Source organism: Schistocerca piceifrons, chromosome 4 (genome assembly GCF_021461385.2).
Source record: "Schistocerca piceifrons isolate TAMUIC-IGC-003096 chromosome 4, iqSchPice1.1, whole genome shotgun sequence".
NCBI lineage: Eukaryota > Metazoa > Arthropoda > Insecta > Orthoptera > Acrididae > Schistocerca > Schistocerca piceifrons.
This window is the reverse complement of record NC_060141.1, coordinates 420,958,269-420,985,169: the sequence shown is the minus strand read 5'-3', so window position 1 is coordinate 420,985,169 and position 26,901 is coordinate 420,958,269. Positions and strand designations below refer to the sequence as shown.

General features: G+C 41.3%; 1 protein-coding gene across 1 annotated transcript in view; it reads right to left on the bottom strand.

Moving 5' to 3' along the window:
* Nucleotides 1-11,986: 11,986 nt before the first annotated feature.
* The window catches only part of LOC124795883 (pyruvate kinase-like), a 55,405-nt gene continuing 40,490 nt past the window's right edge, over nucleotides 11,987-26,901 (bottom strand). Inside the window, exon 2 of the mRNA XM_047259963.1 lies at nucleotides 11,987-12,988. Coding sequence (XP_047115919.1) covers nucleotides 11,987-12,988 — 1,002 coding nt within the window. The remainder of the gene's footprint in view (nucleotides 12,989-26,901) is intronic.

The window sequence follows — 26,901 nt, the reverse complement described above, 5'->3', positions numbered from 1 at the left end:
TACGACAGTCACACGAAAGATACCCAACCTAGTACACACTTTTTCACACGCAAAACAAATTTTTATCTTTGATCGAAACAGTGGAATTTACAAGCGAGAATAAAAAACACACAGACATATAAAACACACAAATATAAAAAACAAAACAAGACAAACAACGCAACGCCGATCAACAACGCCGTGAATCTTTTGAAAGTCTGCTCGGAAACAACACAGAAGTTGTTTGAGCGCTGTAGGAAAAAAATTAAGATTATAACACGCTCGCAATCTAACGTTTCAGAGATTCCAGAGTCTAGCGGAATCACAGAACAGGGTCGCCATGTGTAATGTTGTAACTTTAATTTGGTATGCTGATATCGGTGCTAATTGACAATGAAAGTGGGTTAAAAGCCGTGATCTGTCTGGGGACGTTAACCGTGGATTACTGGGCAACTGTTTCATCAGATATTTAGTCTAGGTTTACCAAGCAGACTAACATTAATGATAATCTTTTAATAGTCATACAAAACCGGTAATATATATATATATATATATATATATATATATATATATATATATATATATATATATATATATATATATATATATATAAAGAGAATTTAAATTAAAAGAAAGAAATCAGTTTATATTTGGAAATTTATTTTAAGATTGTTCATTGAAATTTCAGCATATTATACGTGAGTTATAACTGAGCTGGTGCCTTATTTACGATTGAAAAATGTGAGATTGTAATCTTACGGAACACATAAAATATGGAGCCAAGATTGGGAGACTGCATACGACACTGCATTCATAAAATAACTCACGAAGAACATTGAAACATAAGCAAGAAGAAATTAACCACAACCAACAGATTCAGTTTTTATACCCAAAGAAATTACGTTCATACCACAATCCTGTCCGTCATGTAATTACCACACACTGGTATACTAAATTCATATTAACTCTTTGTGAAGTCTTCGCAAAAAGAAAAGCTGAGGGCTACTTTGATGATTACACCACATGCTCCACGTGGTCAATTTGGTTTACACAAAGCGTACAACTCCACAATAATTTTGATAATTAAAATACATTAGATCGAAAAGCAATTGACAAAAGCAAAACCTTGAACTGGTTACTAACGTCTTACTATTAACCTGATGGGTCAAACAGTTATATAAGCACGTGGTACTGGTCTCGCAAAGTACACTCCACGTGGGTTGAACATAAAGAAAAGCATAAAGAAAAGTTGCTATATTGTAAAATATTGTCCAGACGAGACGTTATAATCACACAAGCATTCACATTTAAGATTGATGAACTTAGTTAGAGTTACTGATCAACACGTGGTTCCACTTTACTCGCAAAGTAATGACAAACCAACTACCCCAAAATAATCTGAACTTCACACGAGAATTACACTACGCTGCAATTTAAGATAACCTTAGATATTTTAGAGCTAAACCCGAGATAAAGATGATTAAATTTTCAGTTAGGCTGAACTTAACAAATCCATTGTCCTATGGACTTAGCAAACACGCGCTTAGCCGGAGATCTTACCACTTCAGACGCTCGCCACCGCCAGACTGCAACTGCCTACTGCCGAGCGTGTTTCCTGAGGGTGGCTCACAAAGACAAACGGAAGGGGCCAGAGGGGCAGCTTCCTATACCAACATGACAACGGACGGACAGAACCATACTAAGGATAGAAACCTCTCTGCTTTAAGAAAGCGTAGCTACCTGTTCCGACGTTGGTCCTACTGTTCTCTAGCAGACAGCCTTGTCTGCTACCCTCAAGCATGCAACTACAAATACATTTGCTCATTCATACTCTCACACAGAAGGGAAGGGGGATGACAGTATCTTATCATATACAGTATATAAAAGAAAGCGGATGTAGGTTCCGTATGAGACTGTGTGACATGAATTACATATAAGAATTACATATAAACTGTGCTTTAAAGTGTAGTAGTGTGACAGATCGTTCTTGTTTATGTGTAAAAGTAACACGTTCCACTGCTCAGTGTCCTCCCAGATAGTCAGAAACGCCACAGTACATTTAGAAGAGGAATTTATTCCATAAATTAAACATGAAAGGAATCCAACAGAGACCTTTCAAGCTCTTAAATTTTTCTGTGCGAGACCTGATTTCTCTTATTTTATGATGACGATCATTTCTCCCTATGTAGGTGGGTACCTACAGAATTTTTTCGTCGCAGTCGGAGGAGAAAACTGGTGATTGAAATTTCAAGAGAAGATCCCGTCGCAACGAAAAACGCCTTTATTTTAATGAGTGCCACTCCAATTCATATATCATGTCTGTCAAGGTTCGGAACAGACAAGAGAATTGCGCGAGCAGCGGAGGAGCGATCCTACATCGGCACTGTTATAATCAAGACTATTAACAATGGAATTAATGTGAAGCAGTACGTAATGCAAATTATGAATATTTACCTCAATTGTATTGATAGTGAAGGTCTGTTGATATTGGTATCAGTTAAAGTCGCCCAGGATTGTGTACAGATTTCTTTCCACTGTTCTTTCCAGTCAATTTTTTCAATTATTCAAGCAATTATTACTCAGTTTCCACCAGTATCCCTCCCACTTATAATATCATTATTCATCTTCCATCACACCTCCCAGTTCCCCCTAGTTCAAACAGTGTTGATGAAAGGAAACAGAATGTTTGCGAGATTTATAGATTAGTAAATGAATGCACATGACTTAAGTACCTTGAAAGACACACTTTCTTTGTACATGTGTGATGTTCTTTTTGTTACCGACTTGGAACCAGTATGTTCATTGTCTGAATCTCGTATGCCCAGTTAATGTTGACTCAAGCATTTTATGTGCCAGTCTCCACCTCAGGGATCAACCGTGGCGCTGTACAAACGTCAGCTGGTCAGGAATATCGTGATAGAGAGTCGTGCTGTTAAAAATATGTACGATGCAGGGATCGACAGGCCAACCACCCAGTTGCAAAGTACACGCGATTCATGACCGGCGCCAATCCCGTGACGGCGCTCGAACAGACTCTGAGACCTATCAGTTGACACAAATGCTATTCTCTTCCTACACGTCAACTCTCTTGTACCATGTTTTTTTCTCAATTCTCTTTTGGCAGAAACTATTTCCGTGGCTGGGTCTTGCCTTGGCACGAATGTTACTTTAACCGATAACGTTGTCAGTCACAATAAAGGTCGATTCACACTTGTTGGAAAGGAACGGGGCGGAATGGAATGTCAAAACATTCCAAAACACATTTTAAATGGCGGCAGTCACACAGGTCGTGGGATGGGACGTCAGCGTCAAGGTTTGTAATTGGAGGGGTGGGGCGGTGGTGTCGGTTGCTGAAACTGGGAGTAAACCTGAATGAATGAAATTTTCACTCTACAGCGGAGTGTGTGCTGAAATGAAACTTCCTGGCGGATTAAAACTGTGTGCCGGACCGAGACTCGAACTCGTGACCTTTGCCTTTCGCGGGCAAGCGCTCTACCAACTGAGCTACCCAAGCACGACTCACGCCCCGTCCTCACAGGAGACGAGGTACTGGCAGAAGTAAAGCTGTGAGGACAGGGCGTGAGTCGTGCTTGGGTAGCTCAGTTGGTAGAGCGCTTGCCCGTGAAAGGCAAAGGTCCCGAGTTCGAGTCTCGGTATGGCACACAGTTTTAATCTGGAAGTAAACCAGTTTTTTATGGACCTGTGTATATTATGGAAGTGGATTTTGTGCTTTTGTATCTTCTTAGTCTTTACCCTTTTTTTTATCGTGAGCTTCGTTTTCATGATAGATTGAAAATTTTCCATGCTGACACAGATATGTTTTTCCTGAGTGTTCTTCCACAAAAGAAGCCCGATGACTAAAAGTAAAAAAAGGTTATGGTTTTACAATACCTGAACTGAACATAAATAAGAATATAAACTGACGAAACAATTTTTAGCAAACGACATTTTTAACAGTTAATACTAAGTCCTATTAATGGGGCAAAATGTACACTGCGCAACAGAATTTCAGAATCACTTTTTCGGAACATCATAATTACCACCCATTGTGACACTGAAATTTGCAATTTGACTCAAAGCCGCGTACAACCTTCCTCTGTAATGGTGCAAAAGCGTGGCGCCCTGTGATGTCATCCTCGGGCTCGACATTGCTTCAAACAGCAAGGAGTCGACACTTGCCAAAAAAGGACCATAGCTAAGAAATTCATGTGACGTGTAAGGTGGGTTGATGATGTCACATTGGCACCAAATTTCACCAGAATATTTGGCAAATGCCACCGTGGACGTGTCGCACGATGTGAAGGTCATCACACCCCCTCTTACCTACATTTGATCCCCTCGTTTGACATCTCTGCGGTGGAGGTCAGAACCACGACGTCCAGCGTTGAAATCACGTGGTTTTCGTATGACTGGCCAGGGAGAACATTCTAGACATACGGCCGCTCAGAATCGGTATGAAAAGGCAAAATGAGATGGCATAAAAGGGCGTCAATGAACCACCCTTCTCCTTGAAGCGTCGATTCCCACACATTTAAAAGCTGAAAACGACACTTTTCAGTGCGATGAGTAACAGGACGACGTTCTTGACAACTTTTGATACTGCTGAAATCCCAGTACTTTTCAACCTTTCTCTAAGGACACTATGGGGTTTCATCTCCATTGAACGTGATCACACCCCTTTGGAATGCTGCGTGACCACAATTTTTGCTGCAATGTACAGGAAGGAACCACCAGGGACTGTTCCCAAAGATTCGACGAAATCTGAACGTGATCCGAAACAGTAAAAGGTGCTTAGGTGCTTATACAATTTCAGCCCACCTGTTTTACTTCCTCCTGTCTTCTATTTTGAGTCCTGCTATGGCTTGATAATGGGGACGCGCGACATTGACACATTCGTGAATGAAACGGCAACGGTTCTCCCTAAGGTCCCCCACTTCGGCAACGCCATTGGTGGCAGCTGCCCACCTTTACTGAGAATTTTAAAAATGTACTTGCACAGACAGAACGCGTGACGTAAGTACCAGGCACCTGCAGGCAGCCTATGCCGCTGCTCTTTGACCGCTACACTGCTGCTCTTGCGACTGATACTAGGCCATTAGCAGTAGGAGAGTATCAAAGGGATTGCTGGTCTACATGCGTCTAGGACGTCGTCACAGGTTCCGTCTGTTCATTTTTAAAATTCTCAGTAAAGAAGGACGCATGCTACCGAGGGTTTTGCCGAACTGGAGGGTTTCAGAGGGACCATTTGCTGTTTTATTCACACCTGTGTCAATTCCACACTTCCGCATGATCGCCATGTTTTGAACACTCCCTAATGGTTCCAACCTGTACTTGAGAGCATTGCACCCCAAAAAGTTGCGATCATGTTCGATGGGGATGTTCTTAGAGAAGGTTGGAAACGCCTGAGGGTGTCAGCAGTATCAAAAGTTGTCAAGAACGTCTTCTTGTTGCTCATCACACTGCTGACATTTTCGACTGAGAAATGTGTGGGAAACAACGCCCAAGCGAAAGGGGTGGTTTCATTGACGCCCTTCCAGCGGCGTATCTGGTATGTTTCGCGCGGCCATTCGTGAGAAAACAGCGTGATCTCAACACTACGCGCGACGGTTCTGGCCTCCATCGCAGAGGCATCAAAGAAAGGGGTTAAATATGGGTGTGACGCCCTTCGATCGTGTGACACGTTCACTGTGGCATTGGGCAAAAATTGTGGTGAAATTTGGTGACAGTGTGAGATCATTAACCTATCTTCCAGCTCACATGGATTTGAAGAGTTGTGGTCCTTTTTTCCACAAGTATGGGTAGCTTGTTGTATGAAGCGACGCCGAGCCAGAGGGCGACGTCGCAGGGCGCCACGGTTTGGCTCCATCAGGGAGGAAGGCTGTAGGCACCTTTGAGCCAAATTTCAAACTTGAGCGTTGCAGTGGGTGGGAACTATGGGCATTCGAAATGGTAATCCTTTAATTTTGTCGTGCAGTGTGGTTGTTTATTTGGTACCTAGAAAGAAAAAATACAATGGGTAAGGTAAAAACTTTCTATGCTCTGTGTTCTAGGTATTGTATGACGTGTGTATGCATTTCTCTAGCAAGTAAATGTCAGTGTTTTAAAATGTTTAGACTACTGGTACACTTTTAATATGGCTTCACTTCTCGCCAGTTTTGCATACAAACATTTTCGAGAACACCTGTTCAGAATGTTCTTTGATAAACATTTATGATTGCTTGTTGCTCGATTCTGATAATATATTCCGATTTTTTGTATTGCAGATGGTCTTTCTTAAGTTCACTTTCGCTGTTCAGTACTGGTGTTGTCCTGAAATTCTGTCTAGTGAGAATACGATGTTTCAGTGTCCGTGTTGCTGAAGAACTATGCAATGCTCCTTTGGACATTCATGCATGTCCGGAGGAATAAGCACTGTGGCGACTACACCCGTTATGAAATACATGAAATATATTCACAGTTCCGAATACCAACAACCATCACCTGTGTAAGGGAATGACAACAATGAAAATTTGAGCCGTACTGGAACTCGAACCAGATAGTGTCGGAAGTTCCATGCGGCTTTTCGCGGATGATGCGGTAGTATACAGAGAAGTTGCAGCATTAGAAGATTGCAGCGAAATGCAGGAAGATCTGCAGCGGATAGGCACTTGGTGTAGGGAGTGACAACTGACCCTTAACATAGACAAATGCAATGTATTGCGAATACATAGAAAGAAGGATCCTTTATTGTATGATTATATAATAGTGGAACAAACATTGGTAGCAGTTACTTCTGTAAAATATCTGGGAGTATGCGTACGGAACGATTTGAAGTGGAATGACCATATAAAATTAATTGTTGGTAAGGCGGGTGCCAGGTTGAGATTCATTGGGAGAGTCCTTAGAAAATGTAGTCCATCAACAAAGGAGGTGTCTTACAGAACACTCCTTCGACCTATACTTGAGTATTGCTCATCAGTGTGGGACCGTACCAGGTCGGGTTGACAGAGGAGATAGAGAATATCCAAAGAAGAGCGGCGCGTTTCGTCACAGGGTTATTTGGTAAGCGTGATAGCGTTACGGAGATGTTTAGCGAACTCAAGTGGCAGACTCTGCAAGAGAGGCGCTCTGCATCGCGGTGTAGCTTGTTATCCAGGTTTCGAGAGGGTGCGTTTCTGGATGAGGTATCGAATATATTGCTTCCCCCTACTTATACCTCCCGAGGAGATCACGAATGTAAAATTAGAGAGATTCGAGCGCGCACGGAGGCTTTCCGGCAGTCGTTCTTCCCGCGAACCATACGCGGGCTGGAACAGGAAAGGGAGGTAATGACAGTGGCACGTAAAGTGCCCTCCGCCACACACCGCTGGGTGGCTTGCGGAGTATAAATGTAGATGGAGATGGAGATTTTCCGTTTTACACAAACAGTCGGCTTAACTGCTTTGGAGATCCATGCAGGCTAATGGGCAGACCCAAACTTCCATACGTCGATATTCCTGCGTCATAAACTGGACTCGTACACGCATTATGTAATTTCCGTACAGGGGAGGACATTTTAATTGTAAGTCGCCTCGTGGTATCGGCGGATAAATACGGTATTGTGGTGCCTGTGTTGTTGAGAAGAACGATGCAGTAATTAGTGTGCGAGTACAGGCTGTGCTGCAGGAATGACGACATACGGAAGTGTCTGGGCGTGAGTCGTGCACTGATAGCCATAGTGGTTAAGTCGATGGCTGGAGTAAAGCGGGATACCCTGGTTCAAGTTCCGGTGCGGCACAAATTTAAATTGTCGTCATTCCCTTCTGCAGCTGATGGATGTTCGTATTTGCAACTGCGAATAGATATATAGGGTGGTCCATTGATCGTGACCGGGCCAAATATCTCACGAAATAAGCGTCAAACGAAAAAACTACAAAGAATGAAACTCGTGTAGCTTGAAGGGGGAAACCAAATGGCGCTATGGTTGGCCCGCTAGATGGCGCTGCCACAGGTCAAACGGATATCAACTGCGTATTTTTAAATAGGAACCCCCATTTTTTATTACATATTCGTGGAGTACGTAAGGAAATATGAATGTTTTAGTTGGACCACTTTTTTCGCTTTGTGATAGATGGCGCTGTAATAGTCACAAACATATGGCTCACAATTTTAGACAAAGAGTTGGTAACAGGTAGGTTTTTTTGTATTAAAATACAGAACATAGGTACGTCTGAACATTTTATTTCGGTTGTTCCAATGTGATACATGTACCTATGTGAGCTTGTCATTTCTGAGAACATATACTGGTACAGCGTAATTACCTGCAAATACCACATTAATGCAATAAATGCTCAAAATGATGTCCGTCAATCTCAATGCATTTGGCAATACGTGTAACGACATTCCCCTCAACAGCGAGTAGTTCCCCTTCCGTAATGTTTGCACATACATTGGCAATGCGCTGACGCATGTTGTCAGGCGTTGTCGGTGGATCACGATAGCAAATATCCTTCAACTTTCTGCATAGAAAGAAATCCGGGGACATCAGATCCGGTGAACGTGCCGGCCATGATAAGGTGCTTCGACGACCAATCCACCTGTCATGAAACATGCTATTCAGTACCGCTTCAACCGCACGCGAGCTATGTACCGGAAATCCATCATGTTGGAAGTACATCGCCATTCTGTCATGCAGTGAAACATCTTGTAGTAACATCGGTAGAACATTACGTAGGCAATCAGCATACATTGCACCATTTAGATTGCCATCAATAAAATGGGGGCCAATTATCCTTCCTCCCATAACGCCGCAATATTCATTAACCCGCCAAGGTCGCTGATGTTCCACTTGTAGGAGCCGTCGTGGATTTTCCGTTGCCCAGTTGTGCATATTATGCCGGTTTACGTTACCGCTGTTGGTGAATGACGCTTCGTCGCTAAAGAGAACGTGTGCAAAATATCTGTCATCGACCCGTAATTTCTGTTGTGTTCAGTGGCAGAACTGTACACGGCATTCAAAGTCGTCGCCATGCAATTCCTGGTGCATAGAAATATGGTACAGGTGCAATCGATGTTGATGTAGCATTCTCAACACCGTCGTTTTTGAGATTCCCGATTCTGGTGCAGTTTGTCTGCTACTGATGTGTGGATTAGCCGCGACAGCAGCTAAAACACCTACTTGGGAATCATCATTCATTGCAGGTCGTGGCTGACGTTTCACATGTGGCTGAACACTTGCTGTTTCCTTAAATAACGTAACTATCCCGCGAACGGTCCGGACACTTGGATGATGTCGTCCGGGATACCGAGCAGCATACATAGCATACGCGCGTTGGGCATTTTGATCACAATAGCCATACATCAACACGATATCGACCTTTTCCCCAATTGGTAAATGGTCCATTTTAACACGTGTAATGTATCACGAAGCAAATACCGTCGGCACTGGCGCAATGTTACGTGTTACCACGTACTTATACGTTCGCGACTATTACAGCGCCATCTATCATAAAGCGAAAAAAGTGGTCCAACTAAAAGATTCATATTTCCTTACGTACTACAGGAATATGTAATAAAAAATGGGGGTTCCCATTTTTTAAAAAAACGCAGTTGATATCCGTTTGACCTATGGCAGCGCCATCTAGCGGGCAACTATGGTTCCCCCTTCAAGCTAGACGAGTTTAGTTCTTTGTAGTTTTTTCCATTTGACGCTTATTTCGTGAGATATTTGGCCCGGTCACGATCAATGGACCACCCTGTACAGTGAGAATACACCACGATTTCGTGGTGGTGTTGGTTTACGTTATGTTCCATTTCAATGACGTCTAATGTGAATCGGCCTTAAATGTTTAAAAGATCTAATGCAGTAAAACCTTTCGAAAAAGTTTGAGAATATTATTGTTGTTCTTGTGGTCTTCAGTCCTGAGACTGGTTTGATGCAGCCCTCCATGCTACTCTATCCTGTGCAAGCGTCTTCATCTCCCAGTACCTACAGCAACCTACATCCTTCTGAATCTGCTTAGTGTATTCATCTCCTGGTCTCCCTCTACGATTATTACCCTCCACGCTGCCCTCCAATACTAAATTGATGATCCCTCGATGCCTCAGAATATGCCCTACCAACCTATCCGTGCTTCTAGTCAAGTTGTGCCACAAACTCCTCTTCTCCCCAATCCTATTCAATATCTCCTCATTAGTTATGTGATCTACCCATCTAATCTTCAGCATTCTTCTGTAGCGCCACATTTCGAAAGCTTCTATTCTCTTCTTGTTTAAACTATTTATCGTCCACGTTTCACTTCCATACATGGCCACACTCCATACAAATACTTTCAGAAACGACTTCCTGGCACTTAAATCATTACTCTATGTTAACAAATTTCTCTTCTTCAGAAACGCTTTCCTTGCCATTGCCAGTCTACATTTTATATCCTCTCTACTTCGGCCATCATCAGTTATTTTGCTCCCCAAATAGCAAAACTCCTTTACTACTTTAAGTGTCTCATTTCCTAATCTAGTTCCCTCGGCATCACCCGACTTAATTCAACTACATTCCATTATCCTCGTTTTGCTTTTGTTGATGTTCATCTTATGTCCTCCTTTCAAGACACTGTCCATTCCGTTCAACTGCTCTTCCAAGTCCTTTGCTGTCTCTGACAGAATTACATTGTCATCGGCGAACCTCAAAGTTTTTATTTCTTCTCCATAGATTTTAATACCTACTCCGAATTTTTCTTTTGTTTCCTTTACTGCTTGCTCAATATACAGATTGAATAACATCGGGGAGAGGCTACAACCTTGTCTCACTTCCTTCCCAACCACTGCTTCCCTTTCGTGTTGCTCGATTCTTACAACTGCCATCTGGTTTCTGTACAAATTGTAAATAGCCTTTCGCTCCCTGTATTTTACCCCTGCCACCTTCAGAATTTGAAAGAGAGTATTCCAGTCAACATTGTCAAAAGCTAATGCTAGAAACGTAGATTTGCCTTTCCTTAATCTAGCTTCTAAGATAAGCCATAGGGTCAGTATTGGTCTCACGTGTTCCAATATTTCTACAGAATCAAAACCGATCTTCCCCGAGATCGGCTTCTACTAGTTTTTCCATTCGTCTGTAAAGAATTAGTGTTAGTATTTTGCAGCCATGACTTAGTGAACTGATAGTTCGGTAATTTTCACATCTGTCAACACCTGCTTTCTTTGGGATTGGAATTTTATATTTTTCTTGAAGTCTGAGGGAATTTCGCCTGTCTCATACATCTTGCTCACCAGATGGTAGAGTTTTGTCAGGACTGGCTCTCCCAAGACTGTCAGGAGTTCTAATGGAATGTTGTCTACTCCTGGGGCCTTGTCTCGGCTTAGATCATTCAGTGCTCTGTCAAACTTTTCAAGCAGTATCATATCTCCCATTTCATCTTCATCTACATCCTCTTCCTTTTCCATAATATTGTTCTCAATAACATCGTCTTTGTATAGACCCTATATATACTCCTTTCACCTTTCTGCTTTCTCTTCTTTGGTTAGAACTGGGTTTCAAAAAGCTTCATATTTCTTTATGTACTACACGAATATGTAATAGAAAATGGGGGGTTCCTATTTAAAAAAACGCAGTTGATATCCGTTTGACCTATGGCAGCGCCATCTAGCGGGCCAACTATAGCGCCATCTGGTTTCCCCCTTCAAGCTAGACGAGTTTCGTTCTTTGTGGTTTTTTCGTTTGACGCTTATTTCGTGAGATATTTGGCCCGGCCACGATCGATGGACCACCCTGTACAGTGAGAATACACAACGATTTCGTGGTGGTGTTGGCTTACGTTATGTTCCATTCCAATGACGTCTAATGTGAATCGGCCTTAAATGTTTAAAAGGTCTAATGCAGTAAAACCTTTCGAAAAAGTTTGTGAATATTATTATAAATTTTATATTTGCATCTTTTCTAGTCGAGGGCACTTTACAATTACAAAGGGCCACATAGAGTCTTACAATTGTCGTTAGGAGAGCTTAAAATTTTTCTACATTTTCATTTTCAGTGTGAGGTGTAATTTGTCAGTGTCTATTTGTCATCACTGAGGGGCGGAGCGTACATGATGCGCACTTTGTTGGTGTTCCCCGGACCCGGCCGCCAGCCGGAGACGAGCACGACGGCGTCCCCCTTGCCGACGATGCCCTGGGTGAGGCCGAACGAGAGGGCGTACTGGATGCGCAGGTCGGTGTCGCGCGGCCAGTCCTCGAGCGGCGGCGCCATGTACAGCAGCGGCAGGACGGCGCGCAGCACGTGCAGGCGGCGCGCCACGCCCGAGTTGCGGGTGACGGCGATGAGCGCGCAGTGCGGCCGGAAGCGCGCGATGCAGCGCGCCGACCACCCCGTCACTGTCAGCACGACGATGGCGGTGGCGCGGCTGAGCAGGGCCGCCACGACGGCGGCGGCAGCGGCGGCCGTGGCGGGGTCTGCGGCCGGCGGCGCGGCGGCGGCGCGCAGCAGGTCGTGCGTCAGCTGGCGCTCCCACAGCGCCGCCTCGGCCGCGCGGCATAGCGCCGCCACCTCGCGCAGGCTCTCCGCCGTCGCCTCCTGCAGCAGCAGCACGCAGTCCGCCCCGTCCTGCACGGCCGCCGCCACTTCGGCCCCCGTGCGCGCCGCGCACACCGCCGGCTTGCCCGCGATGTTGCACTTGGCGGCGATCAGCTTCTGCGCCAGCAGCGCCTTGTCCGGTGACATTTCCACGTGTGCCGCGCCGCACCCTATCGCGATGCCGTCCGCTTCGCTGAGAATCTCGTCGACGTTCTCTACCGCCTCCTCGCTCTCCACTTTGGCCACGATGAGTATCTCGTAGCCTTTCTCTCCGAGCTCCGCTCGCAGTTTCCTGACGGTCTCCGCATTGCGTACGGAGCCCGCAAATATTATGTCGACGCCCTGTTCGACACCGAACTGGAGGTTGCGGCGATCCCTTTCCGTTACGGCGGGTAAGTCGAGGGTCACGCCGGGCAGATTTACACTCTTGAAACTTGCCAGTGCGCCGCCCTTCTTTACTTCGCATATTACACTTTTCCTCTTCACCTGTTAAATTATGAAACAAAAGCCATATATAAGTGAAGGAAGGCTAGTAATGTCGGATTTAAACGAGCGACTTTCTCGTCGCAATCGACTATTGGTGGTGGGTGCGTGTAGGACGGTCAACGTGTTCGTGGTTTTAAGGGAGACGACCAAAATCTGACTACGATTTTAAGAGAGGTTGAAACGTCTCTGTGAAGTCGTTTCGTAAGACGCTTGTCGAATTCGGTACAACCTATTCATTTCACTACCTGATTTTAGCTCAATTCGTGACCTCTTCCAGAAAGACTGAGCACTCAAATAAGGCCTATTGATTGTTATATGCGTGTTTTAATGTGGGTTTCGGTTTTGTTTTGTGGGAATCGCTGAATTGGTCATCGTCTGCTGTGAGCAGACGATGTTGCTTCTCGTTCAAAAGAGAGCACAGGATGACCAACTTAGGTTCAAAATGGTTCAAATGGCTCTGACCACTATGCGTCTTAACTTCTGAGGTCATCAGTCGCCTAGAACTTAGAACTAATTAAACCTAACTAACCTAAGGACATCACACACATCCATGCCCGAGGCAGGATTCGAACCTGCGACCGTCGCGGTCGCCCGGCTCCAGACTCTAGCGCCTAGAACCGCACGGCCATTCCGGCCGGCCTGACCAACTTAGGTTTCCAATACCTGAACAGAGAGGCTTACCCATCTTAGTCGAGGGCTGTGTCGAAGGCTGTTTTTGTGTGTGAGGTTGGTGACAGAGGGCTACGCCTCTGGTAGCTTCTGCTGCACGAGGAGCTAGGTAATCTGGAAAGAGAAAGGGGCATCTTCGGTGAACGCTTGGTGAGTATGGATCGTAGCTCTTAAGGGGGGTTTCAGGTGACAGGAATCAGGTTGAGTTAGGACTTCGTTATGTTTAACTGGTGAAATACTTAAGAACTTTAGCTTATCTGAAGCGTGTGAAGCGAGCTATTTTTTTAATGATTTTTAATCTTATATTTTGTGAATTTGCTTTTGTCTTTGTGTGTCGATTTTGTGCCACGTGTTTGGTAATCAATGACCCTTCTGGTTCACCACGGCACCGCAATAGGCTTTATTTTAACAGTTTGCTTCATTAATGAGCTACAATTTCTGCAAGAATATCTGTCCTTTCGTACGCTTTCTACAAAGCAGCACAACAGTTTGAGTCAGAATGCATCACGTGCTCTAGTTCGGTCGTTTGCAAGCAGCAGACGCAGTTAGTATACTAAATAATTATCGCACAGCCTTGTGTATTGGTTAAACCTCTGTCCAGAATAGAGCAAGCGTAGAATCGTAATACAAATCTCACTTAGATATTTTTATGGTATTAATTCAAAGGAGATGATAGTATAATTGTCTCCCACCCCCGTCTTCTGTGTTTATTATTGCTGTAGTTAAATTGTGCTCTGTTTCATTCTCACGTAATTCTTACTTAAATATTTCGAGTCAGGCATCAGTTATGTGTAGTAAGAATGTGCAACCAAATATTTAGTTACAGTAAATAATTTACGTGAAAGATAAATTCTTTGGTGTCGATCTTACCCCCTTACTCTGATTTCCGTTCCTGAATTAATCAAGTTGCTTCATGCACGACATGGAGTGCTATTTATCTGGCTGCTTAAAGAAATTTGCGTACTTGTAATTAAATTATTAAAGTAATTAAACTAATAATTTTCAAGCTCCGTTTTTTCTATTTGGTTAGGAAGGGTTTGGGCTGGTGACAACCCTGAATTTCTGAATTTTTATCATTGTTTGTGTGAGAGAAGCAGCTAGAAATGCGAGATAACGTATATGGCTCGATGAGCAACGTCATAAACATAGTAATACGTTACAAGGTTTAAGGAAGATGTGATCGCAATAAAGATCAGTTGCACACTACATGGCATTTTCTTGGAATTGGTGACAAGGGAGGGGTAAACATAGGCTACCGCAGATAAAAGTTGCTCGTGTAAGGATAAAGGAAATGCAGTGAAATTACAGAAATGAAGAGCTGAAATGGACTTACCATTTACTTACAGTGAAAAATACATTGATAGAAGGCGTTGTAAGTGACCTCCTGCAACATTAATACACAGCTGTGCACCTCTAAAAGTATTCAGATATACCCGGCGTAAAGTTCGGATATTGATGGCGGCAACTTCACCGCTGAAGTTGTCTTTCAGTCCATGTATTATGTGTGGATTTGTTTCATAGACCTTGCTCTTCAAGTGTCCCCACAGAAAAAGAATCACATGATGTTAGATCCGCAAACGCAGTAGCCATAAACGTTTGCTTATAGTTCGTTCCTAAGTGATGACATCATGGACTCATTCCAGGGGTACCTTAGACGTGTGGCATGTTGCCCCAACTTGTGGAAGAAGCAGTAGTCTTTCATATTCAGTGAGCTGAGAACAAAATGTATAAATATTTCCGTTTATGCAACCGTGTTCAGGGTAGTGTCAAAACATATCGGTCTAATCATGCACATTCCTGTTATGCCACACCAAACGTCGATTGCTTTCATCATGGTGTGGTCGCTGACACAGTGTTAGGGTTCTCTGTTGCCCAAAATCTCGTATTCTGCGAATTCACATAACTCGAAAGATGAAACCATGCTTCATCGCTCATGGTCTGATGGAAAGCGTTAAAAAAAGCCATCGTTGATGTTATTGAAAACACACGTGCAGTAATCTACACGTTTCTGAGACTGTCATCCTCCCATAATTGTTGCACAACCACCACACGAAAAGGCTTCAAATTAAGACTTTTCGATATCCTCTGGCAACTCCTCCTACGTAAAACGCCTGTTGGGGTAGTTTACATGTAGACTTCTTTGGGCTCTTGAATAATTTTTCTGCGAATGTCTGCAGTAACCTCTGGTACGCAAACTGAAGGAATTCTTTGTCGTTTTACAATTTGTTCAGATCTGTAGATGAACTAATTTTTATACAGGCTGTGTATTGTTCACTTTGCCGGTTGTCCTCTTACCTGGATGCTTGAATCCGAAAATTTCGCGAGTTTCCTTAATCGAACCTGTTTTCACATATGCTCCTGCACTTTCAATTTTTTCTTCTGTCGAGAAAGTCATTTTGCAGACCACAAAGAGAAACGTCCAACTTCACTGATGAAATAAACTGAAATGCTAACTATCGATTGTTCCATAAAACTGTCCATTGTTGTAGCTGTTTACTCTATTCCAGAAGTCGAAATATTGCACTTGTATTCGAAATGGAGGTGGGCAACTTTAAACTATTATGTGTTAACTGGGGACCTAGAAACGATGGAGAGGCTCCGTCCCCGCCGCAGCCGCAGTGGTCCACAACCCCACGACGACTACCGCAGTCCACTTCACCCCTCCGCCGCCCCACACCGAACCCAGGGTTATTGTGCGGTCTGGCCCCTCGGTGAACCCCCACAGGGAACGTCTCACACCAGGCTAACCGAGCGAGGTGGCGCAGTGGTTAGACACTGGACTCGCATTCGGGAGGACGACGGTTCAATCCCGCGTCCGGCCATCCTGATTTAGGTTTTCCGTGATTTCCCTAAATCACTCCAGGCAAATTCCGGGATGGTTCCTCTGAAAGGGCACGGCCGACTTCCTTCCCCATCCTTCCCTAATCCGATGAGACCGATGACCACGCTGTCTGGTCTCTTTCCCCAAAACAACCAACCAACCAACCAACACCAGACGAGTGTAACCCCTATGTTTGCGTGGTAGAGTAATGGTGGTGTACGCGTACGTGGAGAACTTGTTTGCGCAGCAATCGCCGACATAGTGTAACTGAGGCGGAATAAGGGGAATCAGCCCGCATTCGCCGACGCAGATGGAAAACCGCCCAAAAACCATCCACAGACTGGCGGGTTCACCGGACCTCGACAGAAATGCGCTGGGCGGATTCATGCCGGGAACCAGGCGCTCCTTCCTGCCCGGAAAGCCGTGCGTTAGACCGCACGGCCAACCGGGCGGGCTATCTTTTGCTTACTTTTACTATATTATGTCATACGGTATCAAATTTTGGGTAACACCACAAACCAAAAGAAAGACATTAGAATGTAAAAGTATTTAATAAGACTCATTTGTGGTGTAAATTCAGAAATGAGCATTACACTCAAGCGTTTTAAATAAGTTTGTTGTATGGTGTTATGTTTTCATATGAGACTCCCGTAATTTTTTGTCCATGGAAGGAAAAATAAATCTAACCCATTCAAAACAATTTATGTGTTCACCACACATAATACACAAATATAATCATAATACAACTTAACAAATTTGTGCATGCATATTTTGTGTGTCCTGCGGGTACTTATTTAGAGATGCGGCAGGACTTTGCAACTTTATATTTTGCTGCACAAGTTTAAAAAACTCTTTTCAGTTATAATCAAAATTGATTTCAATGATAAGCTCTGAAGTAATTAGTCCCAAGTTGCTGTTACTGTTTCTTTGAACATTGTTAACAAGACGAGAAACTCTTTCGAAGCGTTGTTAAATGTTGTGGTGTTGTGTGTCAGTTGAGAAATAAATGAAGTAACGAGTGTCTCTATAATCCTCTTTCGCGAGTACTTGATACTGCTGTACATTATTTGCACCATAGCTGCTGATTGGTACGAGGCCATGCGCACCCGTGTGTTGTAGTACTGTCCGAGAATTAGTAAATAGCCCCTCCTCTCACGACCCTTGCAGACGCGTAGGCTATGTCATTCTTTCCACACTCCTCACATTCAGTTGAGCACAACAACCTTCTTTCCTTAGAAGTAGACAACAGTATCGATTATTATACGAAAATGTTCGATATCTGTCGGTCATGAAGCTTCAACTGTCGTCAATGCTTAGCGGGATTAATATTTATGAAAGTGATCACTGGGAGGAACAGGCGATCAATTAGGGATCCGGGATATTGCTATAATACAGGAGATCCCCGGGAAATATGGGAGAGTTGGTCACCCCAGGTGTGTGTCACGTGGCTGCTTGTAAAGCAACCGTCAATCATGTATCGAACGGGTCAGGGACGTCAATGATCGACTGATGGTGTCGAGTGTAGAGCTTCAGACTTTAACATGCACAGAAGCAAGAGATTGTGGCGTCGTCTGTCAGTGGCGACATCGGAAGTTACCTATCTCGCCGCCCTCTCTTGTTACAGTAATGGATTTTGAGTTTTTGCGTCTTTGCAGTAATCGTTTTATTGTTTGCGCAACACATTGCAGAGGTTGTACTAGGACCTAGTATTTTTGCTACTGGTGTTTTCCCACAAGAGAGAGCAAATATCTGAAAGGAGAAAGTTCTACAATACCTGAATAACTACAGAAATAGCATTGTTTTTTAATGAAAATAACTTCAGTGGTGAAAATGTGAGACCTGTTGAACGAGAAAAATAATTTACACTGTTACTCGGCACTTACAAAGAAACAAGATACAAAGGATAAGTAAAATGTCGTAATTCATTGCCTTCCAAATACTAATTCATGAGTATGTAGGTAATACAAAGACGAGTCCTCTGAATTTGTAATATGAAAGCTCTTAAAAATTCTTGGATGAAACAAATGTTATTAACATGTTACACATTTATTCTGCTTGTCTACGTATTTGCAGCCCTCTGCCGCTAGAGGGCTCCGAATTGTAGAGTGTAACATGGTGGTGCGTAATGTAACTATGTCAGTGCATGACAAAGAGCACGCTGTAATCGAGTTTTTAACTCTAAGAGTTTGTACACACGTAGACCACCCTCTCCTTCAGCATGACAACACCAGACCACAGACGAGCGATGCGACATCTGCAGCAACCAGGCGCCTAGAGTCCACTATCATTGATCATCCTCCATACAGTACTGACTTGGCCCCATCCGATTTCTTATTGCACACTGCAATGGAGCAGCCCTCGTCCATTAATCACCAACTAGTAAACTATTGGTTCCTGTAGCATATCATATGATATTAATGGATTCACACTGAAACCAACATCAAGGAACCATCACACTCATATAGAAATGCATATACTTGAGTGGTGTCTGTTCTGTTGGACATGTCCAACAGAACAAACACCATTCAAATATATGCATTGTAAGGAGTATGCTTCGCCGGCGATGGGCGAAGCATGACAGAATCTCTGACCAGAGAGTAGTTTATTGTTAGTTGTTGCTTGTCGCGAGTCTGCGCTGGTCTGCGCGAGTCGACAGTAGTAGTCAGTCTGCAGTAGTAGTCGGTCGGTTTTAGTAACGAGTGGACGGTTGTAGTGTGCGGGAGTCGGCATGCGTCGGCTGTGTGCTCTGCTCGCGACTCTGGTCAGGACTCTGGACGATGAGTATTGTTGTAGAAGGTAAAGAAGCAGCATTGCGTATATCTAATAATGTACGTTAATTGTAACTAATTTGTTCAAAAAATGCCCCAATAATAATTTTTTTTATAAAGTAACTCTTTTAAAGAAAACATTCATTTCAATTTAAAGAATATTTCCTATGCATTCCCTCCAAGAATAAAATATATATATATATATATATATATATATATATATATATATATATATATATATATATATATATATATACGGCAGCTTTGCACGAAGCTGTGTCGAAGAATGTGTAATTAAGAGCAGATATAGATGCAGTTTTTATTGAGGTAAGAATTTTTGCTTTTTTATTCAGAATACAGGGCCGAAGGTCAGCGCTGCTGCCCTTATAAAATTTACCAGATATTATTATTTCTGTTGAGATGTCACATTCGGTTCATGGTTCATTATTTAATTAATATTATTGTGGGTTCATGGTCAATTATCATTTTTTTTAAATTTTTGTGGGGAGGTTACGCTTGGCTCCATTTTCTTGTTTTTCATTTAACATTTTTGCGGGGAGGTTACACTTGGCGACATCCGGCCAGGATCGTATTTCTTTGTGAATCTTCTAAGAAGTAGTCATATATCTGCTCTTATTTACTTAAATGTAATTAGCATTTGGCGCTACGCATTTTCTAATTTGTCAGTCTTTCTTCCACAGATCATCGGCAATTTGTTGCTCTTTGTTGTAATAGTGTTTGTTGGATTTTACATTGTCTTTGTTTCATTTGTGAACAATTTTGATTTGTGTAAAAATGCCGCGAAAAACTGTTAACAGTACATCGCGTTGTACAATGAGTGAAATAGGCGACTCAAATAACTTGACCGATAGTACTTGCGACACGCAGTGTAATGATGACAATCCTCCATTTACAGACAATCAGTGTGTACCGACCACTAATGTTGATTTTGATCCTAGTGATGAACAGACAAATTCAATTGTGTCCTCTGTTAATTTAACGACAATTGATGACGCGGGACGTTCTGTTGCAATGAGCGCTGCCCAGCTTGACACACCCGATTTGCAGGATTTACGTGACAAACAGATAAATTTTTATAATGAAAATGAACAGTGTAATCAGAGTACGACGGGCTTATTTAATTCCGGTGTAGTGACCGATAGTGCACATCCGATTGGCAAACCCTTTCAGAAATTACAGAATGACCAAATGGTCACACAAAACGTGACAATTGCAGGTACGCCATCAAACAGCACAGAGAATAGAGTAGGTAATATTGGGTGGATCAAGTTATGGCATTTTTTAAACAACTTAATGAAAAAATAGACAGCAATTCCAAACAGTCGAATGAAAGACAAGAGAACAATCAAAAACAACTTAATGAAAAATTAGACAACAATTCCAAACAACTTAGTGAACAGATCAAACAGATTAATGAAAAACAAGACAACCTTAATGAAAATTTCAAACAACTTAATGAAAAACATGACAACCTTAATGAAAAATTAGACAACAATTGCAGACAGCTTAGTGAACAGATTACAGCCGTTGCCGCGCAGTGTCATGATACTAAAGAACAATTACGTGAGGAAATTGAGGCTTGTGGTAGGAAAAGTAGTGAAGAAATTAGATCTGTTGCTCAAGAATTAAGGGATATGCAAACAGCTACAACAGAATCACTTAGAGGCGAAATTAGTGCAGTCGGTAAACAATGCTCTGAAAAAGCAACACAGTTACGCGACGCGTTTAAATTAATGACAACAGAACTTTCGCGCACACTGGATGCAAAAGTAAACGCGAAATTCGACCAACAGAACAGTCAAATTGACGAACGTTTTAATCACCACCTGCAAAACAGTGAAACGCGTTTCCGTAAATTTATGCAGGAACAAAATAAAGTAAAACGACAAGTCATGGAAACAATTACCGTACAGAGACAGGAAGATAAACGTAAATTGTTTGCCAAAGCAAAAACATACGAAGACAACAATATTGCTACAGTATCAGACGAAATTAACACTATCAAACAGTTGAACACCGAATTGCGTGATGAAATTTCCGATCTAAAATCAAAAACAGATACACACACAGTAGACTTTCAGACAGTGACCGACAGACTTGAACAATTAGAACTAATTCAGGATCCCGATGTCATCAAAGCTGACGTTAAAAAATTGAGCGAAACCACACGTAAAATACAAAAACAGATTAATGCTTGTGACACTAAAACGATGATCAGGTAAAAATACTAACTGAATCAAACACCTGAATTCCAAAATCTACAGCAGACAATCAGTGAGATAAATTCATCTAATAATACATTACGTAGAAAATTGTCGACTTTACAGCAAGAAGTGACAGAGATAAAAAATATTTCAGTTAATAACACGTCACAACGTATGGCACATTCCGAACATTTCTCACACTCGTACAGCCAGTATAACTTAAGTAATTTACAGAAACTACGTGACTGAAAATCCGAAAAGACACAGACAAACAGATTCTTATGCAATTCTGAACCTGTTCACACATTCAGTGACGATAACGTTGATTACAAGCAGTTTTTATCCGTAAGGAAATCTAAGGTATTTAAAAATGACAAAGCACAGGTACATGCATTGAACTGGAGACGACAATTTGCCTTTGTATTTTCAACAGCATTGCCTGTAATGCAGAAATTAGAATTAGCATGGATACAGCAATTTGCTTCTGAATTTTCAACGGCATTGCCTGTAACGCAAAAACTAAAATTTATTTGCAGCGCGTAATTGACCTCAGGGGATTCATTACGCTTTAATGAATATGTGCCATACCGTGCACAGGGCCCCGAGCCGTAGTAGTGCTGTTTCATCTTTAGTTTTCTGCACTGCTGCCTTCTCTTCTACTATCCTTTATATCTATCAAGACGGCTCTTCAACTATTGCTCTATCTAGGATTAAGAAATGAGTAAAGAAAATCCGATAAGACAAGTTTTACCGAAAGCGACAATTTTTCATTAGACGCTCAAGAAATGACAACCACGAGAACTTTAATACCAGAGAAAATTTCAATCATCAGTATGTGTAAAATTATCAGCAACAGCAAACGCATTTTGGTAACAATAGACGTTTTTCACCGCAATAGCAACAAAATCAGCCGGTTAGCATACCTAACCAACAATGCAGTCTACAAGGTCAACCAAGCTTTAATGTTTCGCGTACACATATAGCATCAGCTCCAACAAATAGTAACGCACAGCAACAAGGAAATAAGTGCGTACAGAAGACACACTACTTCAATTCCTATCGCAATGCGCCGTATAGAAATGACTATCATGACAGACGTAAAAAATAATGAGCACAATTTTCAGCTTACATTTAATAACAGTCGGTCTTATCAGCAGCAAGAACATCAGCAACAACATATTATCATGAATGAACCAGACAGTAGATATCATCCAGAACGTAAGACGTCAGGAAGAAATAATAGAACAGTACAAATAGTGGAGATACCATAGCATCCTCCCGCAAATAATGACACGTCAGATGGAATTTGACTAGATACAGTACAGGTTGCATATTCCAGTAACGTAAGCAATACTTTTGACACGAAGAATCTTGTTCACGAGAATGTTATTTGAAACATGCTTTGTTGAATGCACCACTTTTATCGCACCCAGATCTTACCAGAAATTTTTCTATTGCCTCTGGCAGTCCTAACACCGCTTTAGGCGTACAAATTTTTCAGGAAATTGAAGAAGATGGTTGTACAGTAATTAAAAACATCGCTTTTGCAAGTCGCATTCTGTCACCTGCTGAACGAAATTATTCTGTTACAGAACTTGAAACATTATGTGTTGTATGGGCTTTTACCAGATTTAGGCATTTTCTTTATGGAAGACACACTACAGTTTATACAGACCACAGAGCGATACAATTTTTACTTTCGGCTAAATTTACACACGACAGATTAAGTAGATGGAAACTTTATTTACAGGAATTTAATTTTACAATTATTCACATTCCCGGTACACAAAAATATTGTAGCAGACGCACTATCCCGTTCTCTTAACAACAATCAGCAAGACATCGCAACCAACTTCTGCAAAGCAAATTTCAGCGTCATGTACATTCAACAAGTTGCATTTGAAAACTTCATTTCGTCGTCATTACAAGACATAGCACAAGAGCAGAGTAAAGACAACGTGTGGAAAGAAATTAAACGCCTTTGGCAAGATAGGAATAATGTTACCATTAGAAACCATTACACTGTACGCAATGACATTCTGTTTCGCCGCTCTCATCCTGACAGCAATAATTGGTTATTATGCATTCCTGACGAACTTGTTAACAAATTAATCTGGTATACTCATTTAAGTTACGCACATTACGGAGCTAGAAAATGTTTTCTTATACTGAGACAGAACTGTTATTTCACCAACATGGAGAAACGTATTCGACAAGTTTTAGCGTCATGTAAAATCTGCCAGAAAGCTAAATCAGATACGACTTCACATATTCCTCCATTACATCCCATTGTACCTGTTAAATTAAGACACATGGCCGCTGTAGACATTTTTGGTCCGATTCCCAGAACTAATAGAGGTTTTTGCTACATCTTTGTCGCTGTTGAACTCACGTCAAAATTTGTTACCTTCACTCCGTTACGCAAAGCTACTGCTAAAACACTTTCGAAAGCATTTGTAAAACATTTTCTATTTCATGTAGGGCATGTGTTGAAAGTAATTTCCGACAATGGATCACAGTTTCGATCTGCTATATGGACACGTATGTTACGAGTTAGAAACATTTCTCCGGTCTATATATCCAGGTACCATGCTTCTTCGAACCCTTGTGAACGATTAATGAAAGAAATTGGTAAACTGTGTAGAATTTACTGCCATAAAAAACATGTTGATTGGGACACACACATACTCTCATTCCAGGATGTAATTAAATTAATTCCATACCAAATGAATCTGGTATGCTATCTTCGTCTATTATACTGAAAAATGTTGAACCACCTAACAAAATTAAAGAATTAGTAACCTTTCCTACATCTTGTCGACTTCGACACCATGAAATAATTGACATTGCGCTGAGCAACATCAAACGTGCCGCAGAGCGCCGGAGAAGATAGCAAAAACAGGTTTGTATACGCCGCGACTTTCACGTTGGACAGAAGATATTAGTACGTACACACTATTTATCCAACAAAGGAAAGAGTAGATGCAGTAAATTTGAGCTTCTATACGCAGGTCCATATCGAATTCGCAGCATTCCTCACCCCAATGTAGTACACGTCGAAACTTTGAGAACCAGAAAAACCAAAGGGAACCACCACGTGTCGAACGTCAAACCTTTTATTGAATGAAGATACTTTATGATTTATCACACTGTAATGCCATTTCCTAATTTTTTATGACCGCTTATGCAATTATATTCACATGAACACCTACTAATGATTATCGTAATTTTTTCTTAACAAGTGCCCGGCAAGGTAAGGTTGGCAGGTCGCTTTTCTTGTCGTTACACATCAGACAGTGCACATTTTCCAGATAAAATTACTTATCTTACGAATAATTATGCAATTCTGTCTAGTGATATATTAATTTTATCAAATTTTCTCTCCATTAAAGTCTTCAATTCACGCCTCCATTCACTACACAACATACAAGCTGTACACAAAGAAGATCACATTTCTTGTCGTTACACATCAGACCGTGCATATTTTCCATTTTTTTATGTATGTATGACTGTTTTCCTGTTGTTTGTATGCACTATGAAATATTTAAGATCTAACAAACACCAGTTGACGTTAACATTTTGCCTTATGATATCTCAACATCGTGGCTACTTTACTTTTTCTTTTTTTTTTGCTGCTACTTTGTGATACACTGTGTACATTTTTGCTTCTGAACACTGTCGATGTTTTTGACATATTACGTTTTCTGTCATGCTATGCTGTATGCTCAATTATGTTACTATAAACCAGTTTTTATCTAATGGGTATATGAATTAAATGCAAGACATTAATCCTTGTTCATCATTTTCAGAAAGAAATAACGTGTAAACAAAATAAGTTAAACAGAAATGGGAATTTCACCTTTGGAATGAACGAAAGAGGATGCAATACCTCGTGATGAAGAGTAAATGGATCAGAATTAACAAGCATTAACAAGAATATACTATACACATCGTATGATAGCAGTCTTACCTAATTTTTTCTTTCAGAATACGAGGCGATTGATGCAGGCTGTCAGACAGAACTACACATCTTAGTTTTAGTGATGAAATATGCTAGAAATAAGGAATAGTTGTATAATGAATAATGAAGTGATTTTTTTTGCACATGATAATGAATGGTGATGAATAATGATGAAGAATATGCTTCTATGGATAATGAAGTTTTTCTTTACAGGTGATGATAATAATGGAGTTATGGTGATATGGATAAAGAGGTTTTTCTTTGCAGATGAAAATAATGATGAAGTTTATATATTTACTGTTAGTTAAGAGATGCTATGTAGTTATTTAAGTATTTGTTCCAGTTCGTTTTGACAGTATGTCTTATATCGCATGGTATGATGATTGAAGGTTTTGGAAAGGACAGCTAGAGAACATATATATTTTATACACATTTCACTACCTGTTAATTCGAAGCTCACTACTTTTCAGCATAATATGTGTTTCTTCTTTCAGTTTCATAATCCATTTTGTATATTTTGCAGGAGAAATTATTCATGAAATTAATGTGGTATAAATAGTTGTTTATTAAACCTATGTCGTTTATGAATGTGATCACATATACTCTACTTGTTTCATAACCTTGCTACAGCTGACTCATGACGAATGACGTTACACATCTTCATTTGCAGCAATAACTCAAAAGCAAACAAAGTAATTACCAGTCCCAAATAATGCTACTAGTTTAAGAGAGTTCTGAGTAATACTGATCAGCTCTGAATAGTATGTCACTTCAATAATGACTTCTGAATAATACATTAAAAAAATGTTTTGTAACTGGCCAATGAATGCCACTGATTATTGTAATAAGATGACCTATGATGCCAATGATTACTATAATTAGATTAATTATGCATAAATGCTATGCCAATAATTAACGCATTTTGAATAATGACTTCTAAAGAATAAAAAAAATGCTTTGTAACTGGCCAATGAATGCCATTGATTATTGTAATAAGATGACCTATGATGCCACTGATTACTATAATTAGATTAATTATGTATAAATGGTATGCCAATAATTAACTCATTTTTGAATAATGGCTTCTGAAAAATAAAAAAAAATGCTTTGTAGCTGGCCAATGAATGCCACTGATTACTGTAATAAGATGACCTATGATGCCAATGATTACTATAATTAAGTGAATTATGTTAATACTATGCCATTCATTAGCTTCTGTTTTGAATGATGACTTCTGATGGTTTGTAACTGGGCAATGAGTGCCAATAATTACTATATTCAGATAATTTATGAACATTATTCTGTAATACTACATACATGGTACAGAAATGTTCAGTAACTGGGCGATGAGTGCCACCAATTACTCAAATCAGTTGTTAGACTAGTGTAATTCTCAAAGAAGACTACTATGTGACTTAATGTCCTTCACCTTCTGACCTAATTACCAGAAATTACTGCAATATCCGTTT